The sequence below is a fragment of the Mixophyes fleayi genome, chromosome 4, assembly GCF_038048845.1.
Source record: "Mixophyes fleayi isolate aMixFle1 chromosome 4, aMixFle1.hap1, whole genome shotgun sequence".
Lineage (NCBI taxonomy): Eukaryota > Metazoa > Chordata > Amphibia > Anura > Limnodynastidae > Mixophyes > Mixophyes fleayi.
In genome coordinates this window covers 112,298,328-112,318,732 of record NC_134405.1, presented here as the reverse complement: position 1 = coordinate 112,318,732, position 20,405 = coordinate 112,298,328, and the positions used below count along the sequence as shown (strand labels likewise).

General features: G+C 40.0%; 1 protein-coding gene across 2 annotated transcripts in view; it reads left to right on the top strand.

The window, feature by feature from the left end:
* Positions 1-20,405, top strand: part of WDR72 (WD repeat domain 72) — a 247,424-nt gene that overhangs the window by 183,967 nt on the left and 43,052 nt on the right. For both annotated transcript variants that reach the window (XM_075208023.1, XM_075208021.1), the window contains exons 16-18: positions 652-743; positions 1,035-1,117; positions 2,394-2,574. In XM_075208023.1, coding sequence (XP_075064124.1) covers positions 652-743; positions 1,035-1,117; positions 2,394-2,574 — 356 coding nt within the window. The remainder of the gene's footprint in view (positions 1-651; positions 744-1,034; positions 1,118-2,393; positions 2,575-20,405) is intronic.

The window sequence follows — 20,405 nt, the reverse complement described above, 5'->3', positions numbered from 1 at the left end:
GTGATATGATACAAATGGAAACAAAGGCACTCATATCATCGTTCACAATTCTGTCCGGATAGTGCCTTATTGTCACTGCTTGTCCCTGAGTGATTTCCTCTTAAAATCAGTTTACTTTTAAAATTAATAAGCACATTACAAGTTTTGTGACATGCTGCACACTTCATTAGATATGTGGAGAAATGTTAGCATAGGAGACTTTTAAAATAGTTGCTGTCACCTTATTAATGAATCCTAGGTTCCAATCAAAGAATCAAAGGTGGGGGATTTCTCTGTTATAGTGTCATCAGCTCAGCCTATCATAGCCTAGTACAGGTATTGGCATTTTTCGCCAGAAGCCAAGACGTTCATCCCATAGAAATTGCCGCTGCCAGCCTAGGCTTTGAGTGCTACTGCTGATAGCACTTTTGAGTTAGGGGGCATAGTTTTTTAAAATAATTTATTTATTATTTTACTGCTACTTTATAAGTAAAAGGCCTACATGGTGCATTGATTTTTATGCTTTCTCTTCCGACTCTTCATTTTTCATTTACATAAGGCTCTATGTGAGAAATGTGTTTAACTTCAAAGTAATAGGAAAAATGGAATGATTGGGAAATGTTAATTTAATTTTGCTTATATATAAACTTGTAAATATATTTGTCCATACAGTCAGGAGAAGATAGAGTTTATACGCGGCAAATGGAAAAGTTCAGAACATTTTGGTTCCCCGTTTCCCTCTTTTACAACAGAGATCCTGCAGGGTAAGTTTACCAGCTGATCAAAAAAATGAGTAGTCTGTGTCCTTATTTTAATCTATTAGCTAGTTAAACACTTACCATTTGACAGAGTGGACTATTACTATTATATTCTTACTAACTTGTTTCTTGAGCCCTGTATAGTGATAGGGCCCCGTAGACTTCACACTCCTCATATTGTGCACCCAATGCTCTCATCATCACAATCTCACCCATGCTCTCTATTACTAGTAAGTTATATTTACTGTTTGGACAAAAATGAGATGTATACTGTGTGTTTTATGTATCCACATATAGACAAAAATGGGTCCAGTTTTCCTGATCCAGAAAATGTTTCTGTAATGAAAATAGTTTCTACTTGGAAAGATCAAGCAGTGCAGGTAAGTGCCCACTGTATTCTCAATACTAAGCAGCCAATTTGTTACTCAAAAGTGTCAGTAGGATTATTGAAAGCAAAAGCAAAGTCACAGTGGTGAATGCTGCCTTTGCAGGGTCCACTGGTAAATTAAGTTATAAAGGACCACTTTTGAGTCAAAATAGTGTATGACCCAGGATACAGCAGAATCAAATGTTTCTGCCCATACAAAGCAAAGGTGAGTTTTCTTACAACAGCATAGGCAGCTTAATGACCTTACAAATGCATCCCAGCCAGGGGTGGGCTGGGCCGGGGGGGGGCATCAGTCTAACCACTGTTTGGGCCGGTCGGTCGCTCTCTTACATACTTACTGTGATTTTGTGAGTAGACACCAGAAATATTGACTGTGCAAGTTACAAAATTGTACTATATCTTTGACATACTTTTTTAAAAATAATGACTGTGACTAAAGTAACTTTGTAAGGTGCATTGATATAAATTATTGACTTTAAACATATGAATTTTGTTTTAATGCATCAATATTATTACATAAAACACTATGCATATACTAATGCATGCTCATATCAAATCCGACTTACACTGTGGTAACAATCTAATCTTTGGTCTGCCACTGTCTACTTTATAATCAATGCTGCAGCCAGGTTTATACATCAATCCTCCCACTCATGCGACAAAACTCCTCTATGTTAGTTTAACCAGCTGCCTATAATGCATATAAAAATTCAAGTCTAAGCTTGCAAAGGCCTCAACAGTACTGAACATTTTTACATTTGGTCCTTTATCCCTTAGTACTGCTCCAGACACAACATTGCTCCTTGCAAGCTCTTCTCTGATCACCGATTCTCGCTCAGGTCTCCATGAACCTTCACATGCAGTACCTATCCATTACAACTCTCACATCAGTCTGGGAGTCTTTCAGCCTTTAGAACTCAACTCTTTAATTTAGCTTTGCAACTCAATGTAGTATGCGGGTTTTCTCGCTGTGTATTGCTGTAATTCTCTTTAGCAGTATAATGAAATATAACTACCACAAAGTTATATAAGTGCAAAATGAGGGTGAGTTCCCAAAACTTTGCTTGCGCATAGTAAATAATCTCTGTTCTTATCCCAGCAAGGTTACCCACCTGATTTTCCTGTCCTATCCAGTAAATCTGAGTTATATGTACATAATGAATGACTTTTTGACATGTAATATATATTGAACAAAAAAAAAGTGCTGCTATGAAAGGATATTCACCTGTGATCAAGAAGTCTGATAAGTTATGCTTATTGCACTATAGGTAACAGAGGCTATACAAGCTGTGTTACTGGCAGAAATCAGAATATGGATGGAAACGTCAAGAAAAAGAATAATAACAACTCAGCCAGTCTCCGTTATGGATAATGGTTGTCCACAGCCACCTTTAAAAATGGAGCACTTCGACAATTTTGAACAGTTGTTTGAAGACTCTTTTGTGCAAAGTAAGTAAGAAGTATAGGAGACATAGGGATATATTTACTAAACTGGCAGTTTGAAAAAGTGGAGATCCTGTCTATAGCAACCATTCAGATTCTAGTTATTTATTTAGTACATTCTACAAAGTGACAGCTAGAATCTGATTGGTTGCTATAGGCAACATCTCCATTTTTTCGACCCCGCAGTTTAGTAAATACATCCCCAGGTCTTTTCATTTATCAGAAGTTCTTTCCTCTATTTTACCACTTTGGCCTGCTTTGTTTTCCTACTTGTAGTACTACTTACTTTTACTGTTAGATTTTTTTTATTACCTCTGTCTGGGAGATATTGCAAGGAACGTTAGTAGAGTATGGCATGATACAGATTAATACTTGCAGATCTTTAGTTCAAACATCTACCTATAACCACATTTATTTAGTGATTATAAGCATTTTCACTATGGTATAATATACAAAATATTTTGCATATTTTATATATTAAGTTTATTAGCAGACAAAACATAAAGAGTAGTATTTCAATTACTAATTTGTATATGAGTTTCATCATTAAACTAGATGTCCATTTGTGGACATCTCCTGATAACTGCACCTGCCTACCCTTCGTTCGCTACCTGTATTCAGGGGGTTCCTTCTCCTGGGTCATGGGTGCGAGTTTTGGAAGGGCCTAGACATAAGGGGTCTGATTCGTTAAGGCACGCAAAATGAACATTTTGTGTATTTTTAAAAAAAAATTATGTATTTCAGGCATACACATGTATTTAACTGCAAGTGGAGGTGAGAAACATCTCTTGTTGAATACGGGTCTAGGTGCCCTCTGCTCTAACACTGCAGGATACATCCAATACATATGTGGAATATAAAGTCTGAAAAGTATGCACAAAAAAAAAAAGAAAACAATAAGTATTGAATTATTGTCACTTGTTAATAATAATAGTCATTAATGAAAAAACATAAAAAAGTATTTTTCCCTCCCCCATAAAATACATTTATCATTATTAATGTCTACTGTACATAAAATGCATTTTACAGTTGCTTCTGATTGCAAATACATGTTGTAGCATGCATACGTGGCCATCATCATTATCCACAGCAATTACACTTGCCATGTAGGTGGAGTAAGTGATACAATAAAAAAAACATGTACCTTTGAGATGCCCAAAGCTTGAATCGGATGCTGCTGTGTGCGCGGGAGCTTTGCACACCCTCATTGAACATTGGCTACGTGCATAAGCCCATTCCACTCCTCTTTCCGCACCTGAAATCATAGGCTGTCGGATGTATCCATTGCGCTTGGAGATTAATTGGATGTTCCTGTGTTCACTAGCATATAGTCCGCTTCTGGGCATGTGCAGAGCGATTCTATGCAAAATACGGCAAGTATCGGCATTTATGCTCCTTGATGAATCAGGCCCTTGGTGTCTGGTGTATTAGCTCTACACTTTACTTATGTAGCAAATTATTATTTTTATGGTTCTTATTTTGTATATAAATAATTCATTGTTGTTGTAGTATAAATATATCTATAATTAAGATTGCATTTCATTTTTATGCTAGCAATATGTATTTGGTGTTGGGATGATGGAGAGGTAGTACAATACAGAAGTAAAGTTATGGGACACAACAGTATAAGTGGGCCTTGGACCAAAAATTGAAATATGGACTTCTCTAATGCGGCGGTTCCGAAAAAAACGTGCTGATTCTCGATAGGCTTTGTCTTTAATAAAATTGCTGTTTTAAAAAATTACAACAAACCGCTGAGAATCGGTGGTTTTCCGGAACCGCCACTTGATAAATATACCCCAATGAGTGGTGTCAGCTAGACAATGCAGTGGGGGCAAGACTCACAATCTATACATTTGCACAGCTCCATGTCATCTTAGTTTCTCAAGGGAGGAGGACTGAAATCAACTAGATTCTCTCCAGAGCCAAAATTTGGTATTCCAGGAAAAGTTTAGAGACACTGGTGGGAGACACTGACATAGATGTAACAAATGTGAGCACCAGGGGCGAACGGAGGATTGTCGGGGGGGTTTCCCCCCCCGACCCCCCAAAAAAAAACACCCCCCGCGAGAGCTTCTGCGCATGCGCAGCAGCTCCGTTTCTTCAGCGCTGTCCTATATAGCAGCCGCAGTGCTATCTAAGAAGCGTCCGCGGCAGTGCTGTATACACTACAGCACCGCCGCGGACGCGTCTTTGACAGCGCCGCGGCTGCTGTATAGGACAGTGCAGCTATAGCGGCCACTTAGTTAGCGCAGGGGGGGTTGCTGGAGACTCAGAACCCCCCCCTTGCGTGCGCCACTGAGCACAGTGTGTACAGGTATGCAGTGTATGTAGGTTGCTGTATCCATCTTATGAGTGTGTTATATTGTTTGCAACATAAAAGAATACCTCATACAAGTGCTACAAAGTATCTCAGTGAGACTGCAATACAATTATACCCAAAACACAACTCAAACCTGCTGAAATTAATTAGACATCTATTATTATTTATGACATTTATGGAACTACTTAGTTTAATTATCCTATGACAGCAGTGTTTCTAACCCATCCCTTGGTGTGGTGTGAGGTAGGGTAATTATAAAGTTATAAGAGGGAGGTTTCTTCCTGGTCCCACCTTGAGCTGTAATTGACTTTACACCACATGTCTCCTTTAGTAGCTTGTCTTTGTGTCGCATTTAGTCAGAGGACCACTGCAGGATTGCAATATACTACAGGACATAACTCGCTACACACTGGTTGACTGGTGTTTGTCAATATAGTTTTCTGACATTTTTACTGGCACTTTATGTAAGTAATTCTAAAATGTAACAATGAGAGTAAAACTATCTAGAAAATAAGGGCAGGGGTTAGAAGTCCAGCATTATAACCCCATTCCGCCTAAAACAATTATTTGGTATAAACTAATGTCGTGACAGTAGCCAGTCGTATTTTTATTGATTTTGTTTGCATTATGAGCAGAAATGTTTTGGCTTTTAATGACTATCAGTAAATTTACTGACGATAGGAAACCTTGGAGAACAGTTCTTACCACTTATCAAGAAAGTGCCTTAAGGTGTATTCGGATCAATTCATTGTTTGTGTTAGTATGAAGTGAGATACGCAGATTAATACTTTACTTTTCAGGACTTAATTGCTAGATGGACACATTTTGGTGTCTTTATTTAGCCTCGTTGGGCACTGCTCCCTTCAGTAAATCATTTCAATGCATCTCAATTCCTTTCCCTCAGTGTATCTGACATGTCCTCCAGTTAACATTTAACTGATTGGCCAATCTGATTTACAGACATCAGCTCACAGTAATTACCTGTACTGGCAAGTGGATTTACTGAGTCCTAGGGCTAATTTATCAGCTCAAAGTTTAAATTCTACTATAACAAATACTTAACCTATATGGAGGCAACACTGCCACAAGCTGGACCCACCTCACATTTAAGCCAGTCAGCCCTATCTCTACATAATTTACCTCAGGTTGAATATCCTTCCTTTAGGTAAGTTAAATAGCAGAAATGAGTTTAATTAGTTTACTGTTTTATGCAAAATGTGCACAGAATTCATGCAGTTAAGGTCCTTGAAGTGAGCAAGGGGCTAATCTGTATTTGAATGTGACCTACTAGATACTTCCTATATATTCAGGGAAAAATGCTTGATCTACCACACTATTATACTGTTTTTGTGGAAAATTAGTACATTTACTTCATGTTGCTAATAGGTATCAATGTGTGTGTATATATATATATATATATATATATATATATATATATATATATTGTGATGATAAAGCACGGCATCCACTGGAGCCTCACACAACTTTGCTGAACCATTTCACTGTTTATTGGCAGTCGTCAGGATGGCAGTTTCAGTGGTGGTGGAGACAGGAGACATATCCAGTAAAGCATCACAATTCTCCCACAACCCTACGTTTGGCTAAACAGAAGTTCTCTCACTATCAGCCGGCCACTAACTGGCATCAGTGGCCACGCCCACAAATACAAACAGTGTTCTTATCATCAACCTCAGCACTACAAACCAACCACAGCATAACAACAAACCAATTAGACCCATGTGGAACACCTATATGTGTATGTGCTGAAAGATGAGCCCAGGGAAAATGTAACCCTGTCTGCAGTCTGCTCCTGCAAACTGCCTGGGTTTTTCCCTATTTCCCTATAACAAATATCAGTTAACACAGACAGACAGTTTGCTTTGTAAAGGAAAGATTGCAATGTTTTTCTGTCTATTTTGTGTCACGGGCATAGGTTCTGGAACACTGTATCTTGATGATACCAGAGTGGGTCAGATATTCCATAATACCACTGTAATGGTAAAGTTCCTATATGTCACCAGTTAAAGTGACATGAATGATGTTTTGTAAAGACGTCAAACATGGAGTTGTTCTATTAACACCTCTCTCATTAACATCTTCTATTTCATGTTTGGTTCCATGTTTGAAAAACAGATCCACTGCTAATCACTACTTTCTGAATCTGATTTAACCACGAACCTGTGTCCTGGAAAAAAGCAGTTTTAGTCTTGAGTGACGGGGCCTGAATCAAACAGTTTCTAAGCTCTATGGGCCTTATTTAGAGTTGGACGCAATTTACACTGAAATCGTAATTGTAAATTGCCTCCCGTAATTTACACAGTATTTAGAGTGGGACGGATCTTTAGATAGAATACTGTGCCTCTTTATCTGCCTTATGGGCTGGCGTACAAGTGTATCATGCACAGTGACCTGTAAAAGAGATAATAAAATTAAAAAAAAAAATGTAAAAAATAAAATTATTCTATTACCCCCCAAACAGCACAAGGGTTGGTTATGATGTTTGGGAGGGGGAGTACACACCTTTTTTTTTTTAAATTGAATTATTTTTTACTTTGGTTTTTTCATACACCAAGGTCACTTGCACCAGCTGAAAGCACCCCCAAAAGATATGTCTCCTAGAGACCTATCAGCGGTTGCTTTCAACTCAAAATATCATATAAAATGCGTGAACAGGCCTTTACATTGCTAGGCTCACCCACTACCTCTCCCGTTCCACCTCTCTAAGCACAGAGAGGTGCAATGGGGAGAGGCGTCTCAATCAGAGTGCAAACTAAGATGGATCTTTGGCCAAAAGTGCTTTTTGCACTCAACAGAAAGACTTGTGTCCGACTCTAAATGAGGTCCTATATGAGTATAAATCATTGGTAAAGGGTCTAGTTCAAATATATTATTTCATTACTCGGACTGCAGTTTTCAAAGTCATAAGGAATGTACCAATTTTTATACCGTTAGCATTTGTAACCACTGCTGCTTAATGGTTATAATGATTATAATGGTTGTAAGTGGGAAAATCACTGTACCCATGATATCCGTTCTACTGTTGTTACTGGGAACCATGGATATCTAATTAGCTTAATATTTATTTTCATCAATCATAAGCTTATAAACTGTTAAAATTACTGTAGTTTCCTGATTTAATATTCCCTAGACTATTCTCTGATTATTTCTAATTCTATTTTTCCTCTTCAAAATGATTAGCATAATATTTTGAGTTTTATACTGCACTTATTTCTGGTAAGAGAGAACACATATCCATTTGTATTTTAGCTTACAGCCTTTGCCTTCAGCTTAATATTAAATCATCTTCAGTTCACTCAAATGAAATGTTTTCTTTTCCTTCCGATGCTTATTTTTCAATGTCCTGTATGAAAGAAAGCATGCCTGCTGAATCCTCATATTCCTTCTCTCTCCTTTGTGCATTTTACTGGAGAACTCCTTAATGTAGTAGAAATCAGATTTGGTGTGTATTTTTACACAAAATCAAATTGCACAGGCGCCACCCCAGCACTTCATCCTCCTTCCAAACACTAAGGGGATAAGATTCCACCTCCACTTCTTACCGCAGTAAAAGATCCTTCCAGGAAAGGCCTTCCTGTAAAGTAGAGCTGACTTCTTCCAACTGAGAAATCATTTACTGCATTTGCTTGTCAACGTCTTACTTTGACAACATGCAGACCTTTAAAGGGAAAAACTCTGCTGTACAAATATAGCCTTTATTTGTTAGATTATATTGGGTTTATTGGAGTTTGTTTATACAGCAAAGCCACTATGCACCAAAAACACTGCATCTGTATGATCCATTGAGGACACATTAAGGTGCACAGGCCGCCTCTACTCTCAGGAGATGCCTCTGGAACCTACAATTGAGCTAAGGTGTGAAGAGAAGCACAAAAATCTCTAGATGTGCACTGTGTAAAACTGTAGATGTCACAGCAAAGTCCACCCTCCTTTCATTTTAGCTTCACCCCTTTCAATAAAATAAACGTGTTATTTTTTAGTTAAAATCTTGTTGGTTTGGCCTCAATTATAATTTGAATGAATCATGAGCTAAGTAGACATAGGGACTGTCTTTATTTCATGCGTGTGTGTGAAGCTTTTTATTACATTGGGCAAAGTACGCATAGAAATTTGTCTCTCTGCCGAGATTCAACCAGAGGGTGCAAAATGCTTCCCATTAAAAGCATAGAACAAGACTCAAACACAGCTGGGGCAATTGCTTCCATCATTTCCTGTCCATAACTTGTAGAATGGGTTGCCTCATCATCATCATCATTTATTTATATAGCGCCAACATATTCCGTAGCGCTTTACAATTGGGGACAAACATAGTAAACTAATAAACAAACTAGAAAAAAAACAGACAAAGGTGAGAAGGTCCTGCTCGCAAGCTTACAATCATCTTCTATTTTAGTTGATTTTTGTGTTGTTCCCATCAAAATAGATTTGTTTGGATTGCTAATTGTTTTTCTCAATCCCTTGGAGGGAATTTAGTCAGCACCCTGACGCATTTTTCTTTGATATAATTTCTGTTGTTGCTGGATGAATAACTGAAGAGTTTGTGTAGGCATTTCTTGGCAAAGCGCAAGCATATGCACCCTCTCAGATGTGGAAACAAGTTTGCTCCTGTTCCGTTTGTAACACATTAACAAAGACGCATTCCATTTCTTATATATTTCAACACAGATCAGTAGTGGTGGTAATGACAAGTACAAAAAACAATTGTTTGAATGTGTGTTGTGGTCACAGCCATGTAGGAAATGCAGTGCACAATTGAGCATACAATACTATAGGCTACTTTTGGTCACAGAGCATCCACAATCTAGTACAATGAAGGAAGAATAAGTGTCGTTGGGACTGTCAGATGCTTTTATACAGTTATAGACATGTGATATTAGTTCATGTTAGCTGATTGGCTTCCTTATTTTTCATGCAGTATGATTAGCCTGATCTCCAGTTGGCGTTTATTTATTCTACTTTTTGGTGAGTTGGGATGGATTCGCAAATAAAGTGAATCTCTGAAATTCATCCAAATTTCAGAATTGCAGAATCGATTCACCCATCTTCATTCATGACAGGTGGGTTCAGTGGAAAAAAGTGCTAACATTTGTGCCTAGAAATATGCTCACAGGCCATCTTTTGCCAGCTAAATATGTATGACTTCTTTGCCAACTAAGTACTGAGTAGGGCCAATGCATTCCCTATTTGTCTTCCCTTTGGTTCATTCATTAATTATCTTACTGTTGCCTCACAATGATGTTCTACTGCTTAATATTAAATAAGGCAATAAGACAAGTAAAGGTATTCATGCTTGTTTAGCACACTGGTTGGCATGATGCAACGCATGTGCATAGGTGCAATGACATTTCCAGATCTCATGTAAAAATGTTAATAAAATTTTGCATTCCTGCCTTTGTTTTTGAACTATGAGTAAAGCTTGCACAATGCTAGAAATGCTTACAAACAGTTCCAGGGTCAGGGGCGCCGAGAAGCGGGGGGGGGGGGGGGGGGGGGCAGGAAAGTACAAATTACCCAGGCCCGGACCTGCCTGGGGGCCTAGGTCCCCACTGAAGATCTATAGTTAAAAAAAAAAAAGTAAAAGTAATTTTGGTTTTGGTTTTTGCCAAAACCGCCCTCGTGTGTTTTGGTTTTGGATCTGTATTTTTTAGAAAAATAGCTCAAATATGCTAAAATCACATCATTTTGCTCATTTTTGTTCCTACATTATTATTAACCTCAATAACACTAATTTCAGGTCATTTGCAGTCAGTTTTGACCACCTCACAGGTCACAATATTATTTCCATACACTTTCAAACAAAGACTGCAGCAGTTCTTGCCAGTGATAAGAAGAAGGCTATTGTCATGCCAAGACATAAGACCAAAAAATCCACCTCTTACGTGTGGAATTATTTTTACCCAAATTCTGACAACAGTTGTCTAGCCATTTGTAGCATTGTAAAGCCACAGTCAGTAGATGTAAGGACCTTAACCATCTAGGAACCTCATCCATGTTATGCCATTTGAAGCGAGTTCATGGAAAGCTCTTGGGAAAATCAGAAATTTATGCTAAAAAAATAACAACAAGCAGTCCAGCATCGGCTACCTCCCTTCTCTCATCTAGATCCCAGCACCTGCAATCTACACCCCCAACACCGTCATCATCAATATCCTCACAAGTGATCGGCATTAGTCCTGCATCCCAGTTTCTAATGCGAGATGATTCCTCCCCTATCCAAGACTCCTCAGAAGAATCCTTGAGCGTTAGGCCCACTGCTGCTGCTCCTGCTGCTGGGGGTGGATCTTCAACCCAGAAGAAGACCAATAAGAAGATTACTAGTAATTTACAACAATTGACTGTTAAACAATCCTTAACAAGTATGAAAACTGTCACCCAGTCTCAAAGCGAATCACAGACGCCATGGTGACTATGCTAGTATTAGATCTGCGTCCAATATCTACTATTAATGCAGCTGGTTTAAGACAGTTAATTGAGGTCTTGTGTCCCTGATACAAAATTTCATCCCTACAGCATTTTACTAGAAAAACAATTCCTCACCTGTACCAGGAGGTTACAAAAAAGAAAATAAAGAAAATGTGATACAAAATGCCATTCTACCCACTGTACACTTAACCAAAGATATGGGAACAAGCGGAACTGAGAAATCTAAAGATTATATGACTGTGACAGCCCACTGGGTTGTTAAATCGCCTTCAGGAGCAGGAACAGCAGCAGCATCTAACAAACAATGCCAGATCTTTCAGAGGCAGCTACTCTGTGTATCCTCTGCTTCACTAAAAGGCAAACTGCTAACAACCTGTTTGTGGGCAGCACGGTGGCTTAGTGGTTAGCACTTCTGCCTCACAGCACTGGGGTCATGAGATGGATTCCCAACCATTGCCTTATCTGTGTGGAGTTTGTATGTTCTCCCCCTGTTTGCGTGGGTTTCCTCCGGGTGCTCTGGTTTTCTCCCACACTCAAAAGACATACTGGTAGGTTAATTAGCTGCTATTAAATTGCCCTTAGTCTCTCTCGATCTGTTTGTGTGTGTATGTTAGGGGATTTAGATTGTAAGCTCCAATGGGGCAGGGACTGATGTGAATGAGTTTTCTGTCCAGCGCTGCGGAATTAGTGGCGCTATATAAATAAATAGCTGATCATGAAAAACTAAGGGATGTCATTGCAACATGGCTAATCCTGCTTGGACTCTCCTGAGGATATGTGATTTCTGATAACGCCACAAATATTATTAGAGCATTACAGCAGTGAACATTCCATCACATTCCCTGTTTTGCTCACACAATCAACTTGGTGGTACAGAACTTTTTAAAAAATGACAGTGACATGCAGGAGATGCTGTCTGTGTCCCGAAATATTTTGGTTCATTTTCGGCATTTTGAAACAGCATGTCGGAAAATGCAGCAGCTGCAAGAAGAATAGAATTTGAGGGGGAATGTACTTTAGTCCAGCAAAGTAGTCACCTATGAAGAGAGTGCAGACACTGTTAGCTTGAGTCAAGTGATTTCCCTAATTAGACTTTTTGAGAAGGAGCTAGAGAAATTGAAAGAGAAAATGAAACAAAGCAAATCTGCTTCTAGGAAAAAACTAAGCTTTCCCAAGACACCCAGTGGTGATGCAGATGAGTCAGCACAACATTTTGACATTTGGTCTGGTCTAAAAGAATTGCCCAAAACACACCGATGAGGGTGAATATGATGACAGTGTAGATTGCAGGTGCTGAGATCTAGCTGAGAGAAGGGAGCTAGCTGATGCTGGTATGCTTGGTAATATTTTGGGTAGAATGACATCTTGGCAAGTTTATGTTTTTCTACAGTAAACTTTCACCTTTATTAGAGAGGGGTTTTTTTTTCTTTAAAAGGGTACAAGCTTTTTATTTACATTTTTGTTTCCCTGACTTAAAACCACTATGCACTATATAACACTGTACATTATGTGACTGCAGATTTAGAAGACCAAGCCTGCCAGACCTATTAATTCTATTTCAGCAATTATAATTAGCAATGGAGCAATAGAGCTCTCCTGAATGTCACTGGAGACTTTGAAGAACACTGCTACCCTTCCTCTTTCTATTCTACCTATGACGCTGTCCAACTGCTCTAGAGACTGCCAAGAACTGTGCTACCCCTTCTGTGTCCCTCTGTGAAATGGCGCTGGATCGCCGTGGCGGGGGGTACTTATAGAATCTAAAACTCGCAAGATCCGACGATGTAACAATGACGTTTTGCCTTGTTTTCAATTCTGAGGGCATGCGAAAGTACCGAGCCAGCTCGGCTCGGTACTTGGATCTGCTAGGTTTGGGTGTGTTTGGTTCTCGGGGATCCGAGCCTGAGCATCTCTAGATTAAACCATGTGGGCAGAGAGGTGCATGTGTGATTAAAGCAAGTGGGCAAAGAGGCGGCAAGTGTGATTAAAGCATGTGGGCAGAGGGAGGCACGTGTGATTAAATCATGTGGGCAGAGGGGGCATGTGTAAGCAAAGCTGCTGGGCAGAGGGTGCATGTGTGAGTAAAGCATTTTTCTGTAGAAAGGTGGCCTAGTGCTTTTCACCTGCTAGACATGCCCCCAATGATGCACAGCCACACTCCCAATGGTATGGCCACACCCCCTCTGGTGGCGTGCTGCCGCTGCGCCACAGCGCATGACTTTACATGCTAATCACCTATAGGGGGCCCCATGAAGTTGCTGTACCGGGACCCAAAATTCCTCTTGGCGGCACTGCTTATGTGGTATAGCCATATTCTACACTGACAAACTTGGTTTGAGGTGGTAACATACATGTGACACAAATCTCTTGGCTTCAGTGCTCTCTGTAGTATTCAATCAATTTGTTACGCCAATTAATATGACCAGAAAACAATTTTTACATGCAATACATTTTGAGCTATAAATCATGGTGCAAGCAAATTGCATACCTAATATAAGTGTGTACTGTTCACAACCTTTTGATATAAAAGACCACAGCATTATGTTTTTCTAATATGCTGTAATTTGCTGTGTTTGTTGGCTAAACTCTCCACAGATCTACAGAACATTGCTGTCTTTCAAGTCTTCATTGACAACTGAAAAGTAACCCTCTCAGATACTACTTTTAAGTTAAAGTAACCAGACCAGGTGCCGCTACGCCACATAAGTGTTTGAGCTAAACTAAGAAAATATCGTACCACAGCTGGCTAAGTGTCTACCACATTTTCTGCTTTTAGTAAGAATAAGAGTTTATTTTTTAATCCTTTTTTTCTTCAGATATATTATGTGATGTTAGCAGGCAGTTCTAGCAAATTCTATACCAGAAAAGCTTTTGTTTTTCCTTTGTGAGTTTTTGCTTTTCAATCTCCTGTTGTTTTCTAGCAAACTAAAGGTCAAGTGAAACACTTTTGTTAAGAACACTGCAGTCCTAACTGTGAGAAAATGTCCATTGTACACACAAGTTCCTTAACCCTTTCAGAGATGTTCACATATGATTGGCAGTGAATGACAGGTGGGATGGGATGTGGCACACTAGATGGCTGAAGATGACAGGAGGATGGTGATGTAGCTCACTAGATGGCTTTGGTTTAAAGGTGGGTAGGGACATGCCCCAATAAATGTATCTGGATGACAGGAGGAAGGTGATGTAGCACACTAGATAGCTCTGGTTGACAGACAGAATGGGATGTGTATAATGGTCTATTTTCAAATGTAGCACAGTAAATGGCTCTGGATGTCAGGCTGGTTCGGATGTTTTATACTAGATGGCTCTGGATGGCAGACAGGATGGGATGTGGCACACTTGATGGCTCTGGATGACTTGCAGGTTAAGATGTGGCACATTAAATGACTCTGGATGGCAGGTGGGATGGGATGTGGCACAGTAGATCGCTCTGGATAACAGGCAGGTTAGAATGTGGCACACTAGATGACTCTGGATGGGATGTAGGACACTAGATAGCCCTGGAGTACAGGCAGACTAGCATGTGGCACACTAGATGGCTTTGGATATAAGACTGTTTCGGATGTGTCATGCTAGATGGCTCTAGATAGCATATGGAATGGGCTGTGGAACACTTGATGGCTTTGGATGACAGGAAGGTTAGGATATGGCACACTGTGTGGCTCTGGATAACAGGCAGGTTACAATGTGGCACACTAGATGGCTCTGGCTGACAGGCAGAATGGGATGTGTATAATGGTCTATTCACAAATGTAACACACTAAATGGCTCTGGATGTCAGGCTGGTTGGGATATGGCAGCCTAGAATGCTCTGAATGACAGGTGGGTAAGGATGTGTCACACTAGATGGCTCTGGTTGACAGGCAGGATGGGATGTGTATAACGATCCATTCACAAATGTAGCACACTAAATGGCTTAGAATGACAGGTAAGATGGGATGAGGTGCAGTAGGTGGGTCAAGATGGTAGTCGAAAAGGCATGTGGCACACTGATGGCTCTGGATAGCAGGCAGGATGGGATGTGGCACACTAGACGGCTCTGTACAGCAGGCAGGATGGGATGTTTCCCACTAGATGGCTCTGGATGGCAGATGGGGTGGCATGTGGCACACTAGATGGCTCTGGATAGCAGGCAGGATGGAATTTGGCACACTAGGTGACTCTGGATATCAGACTGGTTGGGATTTTTCACACTAGATAGCTCTGTATGGTAGATGGGGTGGCATGTGGCACATTAGATGGCTCTGGATAACAGGCAGCTTAGGATGTGGCACATTAGTTGGCTTTGGATGGCAGGCGGGATGGGAGGTGGTGCAACACATATAGCTTTACGTCGGGTGGGGATGGCTACCAAGTTACATGGCAACTGCATCACTGGCATCCGCCTCAGCACTTAATGTTCCTCCCCCGTGACCTCGTCTGTCAACAGTGAGTGGGGGTTATTTAGTGTTGAGACGGGCTCCGTTGACATGGACAGTGGCATCACTGGGTAGGTATCACCAAACAATGGTGCTGGTGGCTGCATCATTGTGGAGGCATGGCCAATGGAGTGGCACCAAAGCACCAGAGCAAGGAATAGGCGAGTCTGGTGGGAACCTGAATCTAAAGGCTCCTCGAGGAACCGGCCATATTTTCGAGGACCGGAATAGGTGAGGAGGAGGTTTTGTGGCACCCCCAGCATCTGGATGGCTTATGCTGCAAGGCAACAGTGTATATTAGCCCCAGTAGAAGTACGAATAAGGGGTGTGCATGGCATATGCTGTGGGGCCACAAAATGATTACTCCTTCAGGGAGTTTAGTCCACATAAATTAATAGTTCATAGGGGCAGAAAATTGGGGGGGGGTGGTATGTGGCACGGGAGGAATTTTAGCCCTTACATTGCAATCTGAACTTCAGCTCTGAGGAGTTAGTAACATTAAGTATAAAGCTTTTAATTATTATCGTCAATTTACAATATGCAGACACATTCTACAGTGTTGTACAAGGAGGAGATAAAATAAACATTAATTATATACAGGAACATAAGACGATTTCCCATTATAACAAATCAGCTATAATTATTATAACATACTCTTTTGCTATATAAAAACTCTGCCTCAATATATATCAACTTGTAAAGCCAAGAAAATTAGAATATATGGTAAGAATTGAATTAAACATTAAAAAAGGAGTGGTATTGTGCAGTTGGTCAATATTGAAAAATAGAAAAATAGCCACACAATCCACAAGCATAATTTTGTGCTGCCACAACAGTGCTTGCACTGTACCACTGTACATGATTGCCTCTGTTTTGCATAAAGAAAATAAATCTTTTCAGTACAATAAAGTAGACATTGTGCTATCTGTCCCGACATTGCTGAAACATAGTACTAAGACACAATACTGGCACGCATTGGCATCATGTCAAAGCAGGTATTGGACCATGTAGAAAAGAACAGACCGCCAGGGAGCAGTACAAAAGTGAGATAGCCTACTATTTTGGAGAAATCTACTATATAATTTAACTATGTGAATAAATGTAACTATGACTACATTAACTTCTACTGATGTATTTACTTTAATCTTCCTAATCTCGCTTTTAACTTTAAAAATGGAAAAACATACATGCCATTTAGAGAACTATGCTTTTTGGGTTTTATCGATTCAGCCTTACAACTGCTTTATTTTTGTCTCTGAAGACAGAAGGGCTGGCTGGGGCTTACATTGTACCAGGATAGAGAGGCAAATATTAACAATGACGATCAATAAATCTTTATGTTCACTAAAAACCAAATCTATTTTTGTACAGTTACATAAGTTAAGTGGATTCTGCTTTCATCTATGTTTTCAAAGGAGCAATGTAGTTAAACGTAAAACAGAGTGATCCCAGATATAAATGTTCTGCAAAGTACAAATGAAATAAATGAGGTAGAAGGTTTTGCTAGTCCTAATTACATTTAGTAACAATGAACTATTATTTTAACTCTGCTGGAAGAAATTGCAACAAAAGAGCTGAAGTGACAAAGTAATAGAACACCAGTTCTAATGTTTAAGCTACTTTTGAGAAAACTTGCAAGATACTTTTCTCATTAACTATGCACTAAAGACTGTATAGAATTGTTAGGCATTTATGAATTAACAGAAGGTAACCTATCTTTTGTTTTTTTGTTCTAGTTTCATTATTCAGAACAGTCTCAAACCAATATTTTATATTGGTCTAGGGAAGCCAATTTCTCTGTGTCCAGGGGTAGATTGAGAACTTAAAGCAGCTCTGGAAAAAATGATTGAAGTGACCTCATATGGGCGGGGATAAATCAACTGTAGGTGGGGCCAACACAACTGTAGGCAGGATTTAAAACTACTGGAATTTGGTTGTAGTAACATATAGAAATCCTGGATGTGATGACTTAAGACACAGTGTATCATCTCTAAAGCAATGCAGGGAAAAAGCTGCCAGTCCTGTGTTATAAAATTACATGAATCCTTTTGCATTATCTGCGTCTGGTTTATGCCTCTGTGCTCCAACTTGTTTAGTTGTATACTAACACATCCTTCCAAATTCCCCTTCATAGAAACATATCTGACTTTGTTTAATAAGTTTGATCAAATACGATTTCGCCAACATGTTTCGTAATAGTTAGTTTGCCAGAGCAGCATATGAGCACCTCACGCAGTGTTACATCTTTCCCTGACGTCATGAGATCATCATCATCAACATTTATTTATAAAGCGCCAAATTCCGTAGCGCTTTACAATTGGGAACAAACATTGATAAGACAATACTGGGTAATACATACAGACAGAGAGGTAAGAGAACCCTGCTCGCAAGCTTACAATCTATGGGACAGTGGGAGTTAGAAACACAAGGGCATGTGCTACATCATATTGCACAATGGACCAGCTAGACTGCAAAGGTAAAAGTATTGAGTGTGCTGTGTGTGTCGCAATGTTGGTCAGAAGGTTGTTGTCTTGCGTTAGCTGTGTAGAGGATGGTAATAGGGTAATCTAGAGAAATTAAGATGATGGTTGAGGAATATCATTACCTTGTCTGAAGAGGTGGGTTTTCAGTGAACGCTTGAAGGTTTGAAAACTAGAGGAAAGTCTTACTGTGCGTGGGAGGGAATTCCACAAATTGAGTGCAGCCCGGAAAAAATCCTGTAACCGAGAATGGGAGGATGTGATGAGAGTGGAGGAGAGATGTAGATCTTGTGCAGAACGGAGGTGTCGAGTAGGGAGATATTTCGAGACAAGTGAGGAAATGTATGTCGGTGCAATTTTGTTGATGGCCTTGTATGTTAGTAGAAGAATTTTATATTGGATTTGTTGAAATACAGGTAGCCAATGTAGAGACTGACAGAGTGGCTCAGCAGAGGAATAACGGTTTGTAAGGAAAATCAATCTAGCCGCTGTATGCAAAATAGATTGTAGGGGTTCAAGTCTGACTTTGGGAAGACCAGTAAGGAGGGAATTGCAATAGTCGATGCGGGAGATGATGAGTGCATGAATTAATGTTTTTGCGGTGTCTTGTGTCAGATATGTGCGTATTCTGGAAATGTTCTTTAGGTGTATGTAACATGATTTAGATATAGAGTTGATGTGGGGAATAAACGACAGTGGTGAATCAAGGATTACACCTAGGCAACGAGCTTGCGGGGTGGGATTTATGGTCATGTTATCAACAGATATAGAAATGTCAGGCAGGAAGCTTCCGTTTTTGGGTGGGAATATTATTAATTCAGTTTTTGAGAGATTGAGTTTGAGTTGGCGAGAAGACATCCAAGATGAAATGGCAGAAAGACAGTCAGTAACGCGAGACAACACAGATGGTGAAAGATCAGGAGAGGATAGATAAATTTGTGTATCATCCGCATAGAGATGATACTGAAATCCAAAGGAGCTTATTAGTTTTCCAAGAGAAGTGGTGTAGATAGAGCATAGCAGAGGACCTAGGACTGAGCCTTGTGGTACTCCAACTGATAAAGGAAGTGGAGCAGAGGTGGATCCAGAGAAATTAACACTGAAAGAGCGATTAGATAGGTAGGATGAGAACCAGGATAGGACAGTGCCTTCAAGACCTAGGGATTGCAGCGTTTGTATGAGGAGAGAGTGGTCAACAGTGTCAAATGCAGCAGAGAGATCCAGGAGAATTAGAAGAGAGTATTGGTTATTATTTTTTGCTGTGATCAAATCATTGACAACTTTGGTCATGAGATGCAAACTACCAGTCAAATCTCTCAATATACTGTATATTATATATTAATATGTGTACTGCAAGTTTCAAAAAGCATTAATAATTATCCTTATAATAAATGGCTGTCCAGGTGCAATCACCTGGACAGGTGAAATAGTGGTGACAAGAAAACACTTCTTTTGTAACAATTGTGTATGAGCCCTAAATGTGCCTAGTGATTGGGGGTGGTGGTGGAGGTTTGAGTTAACAGTGCAGGGAGGGTTGGCAGACAATGGTATAGGTGATGGGGAGAGCTATTCTAAGGGTTTGCTGGTGTTATAGCAAGTGTAAAGGAGGCAAGATCAATGATATTGTCAGTGCAATGGGGGCTGGCCATATGTTCTACAAAGTGATCTGAGAATGGGACCAGTGCAAGGTAGAAGGCAGGTAATGGAGTCAATGCAAGAACCACTAAAGTATCGCTAGAGCTGGAAAAAGACGCTGGGGCCGTGGGGCACTTAAGACAGGAGGGTTATCACATTAGACAAACATTTTAGACAAACATACACAGGCAATACTGTGTGCACTGCTGTTGGGTGCACACAGCTCTGCCTTCATGATCAGTACAGTGTGAATATACCTCCCAACTGTCCTTGTTGTTGGACCAAATCCTGACTAAGCGAAACAGTCACCAAAATTCAGAACTGCCCAACCAGATTCTCCTGCTCTCTCCTACCTGTTCTTCTCAATTTCACTGCATGTGGCTGCTGGTGTCTTTAGCTCAGTTGCTGCTTGTCTAAATCCTGGAAAGCTGAAGGTCCTACTTGGAAAATGACATTTAGAAAAAGCTAACTAGCCCTGAAATTAAATCAATAGCACCCACATTTAATTATTAGGCCTCCCTCCAGCCCAAAATTAAA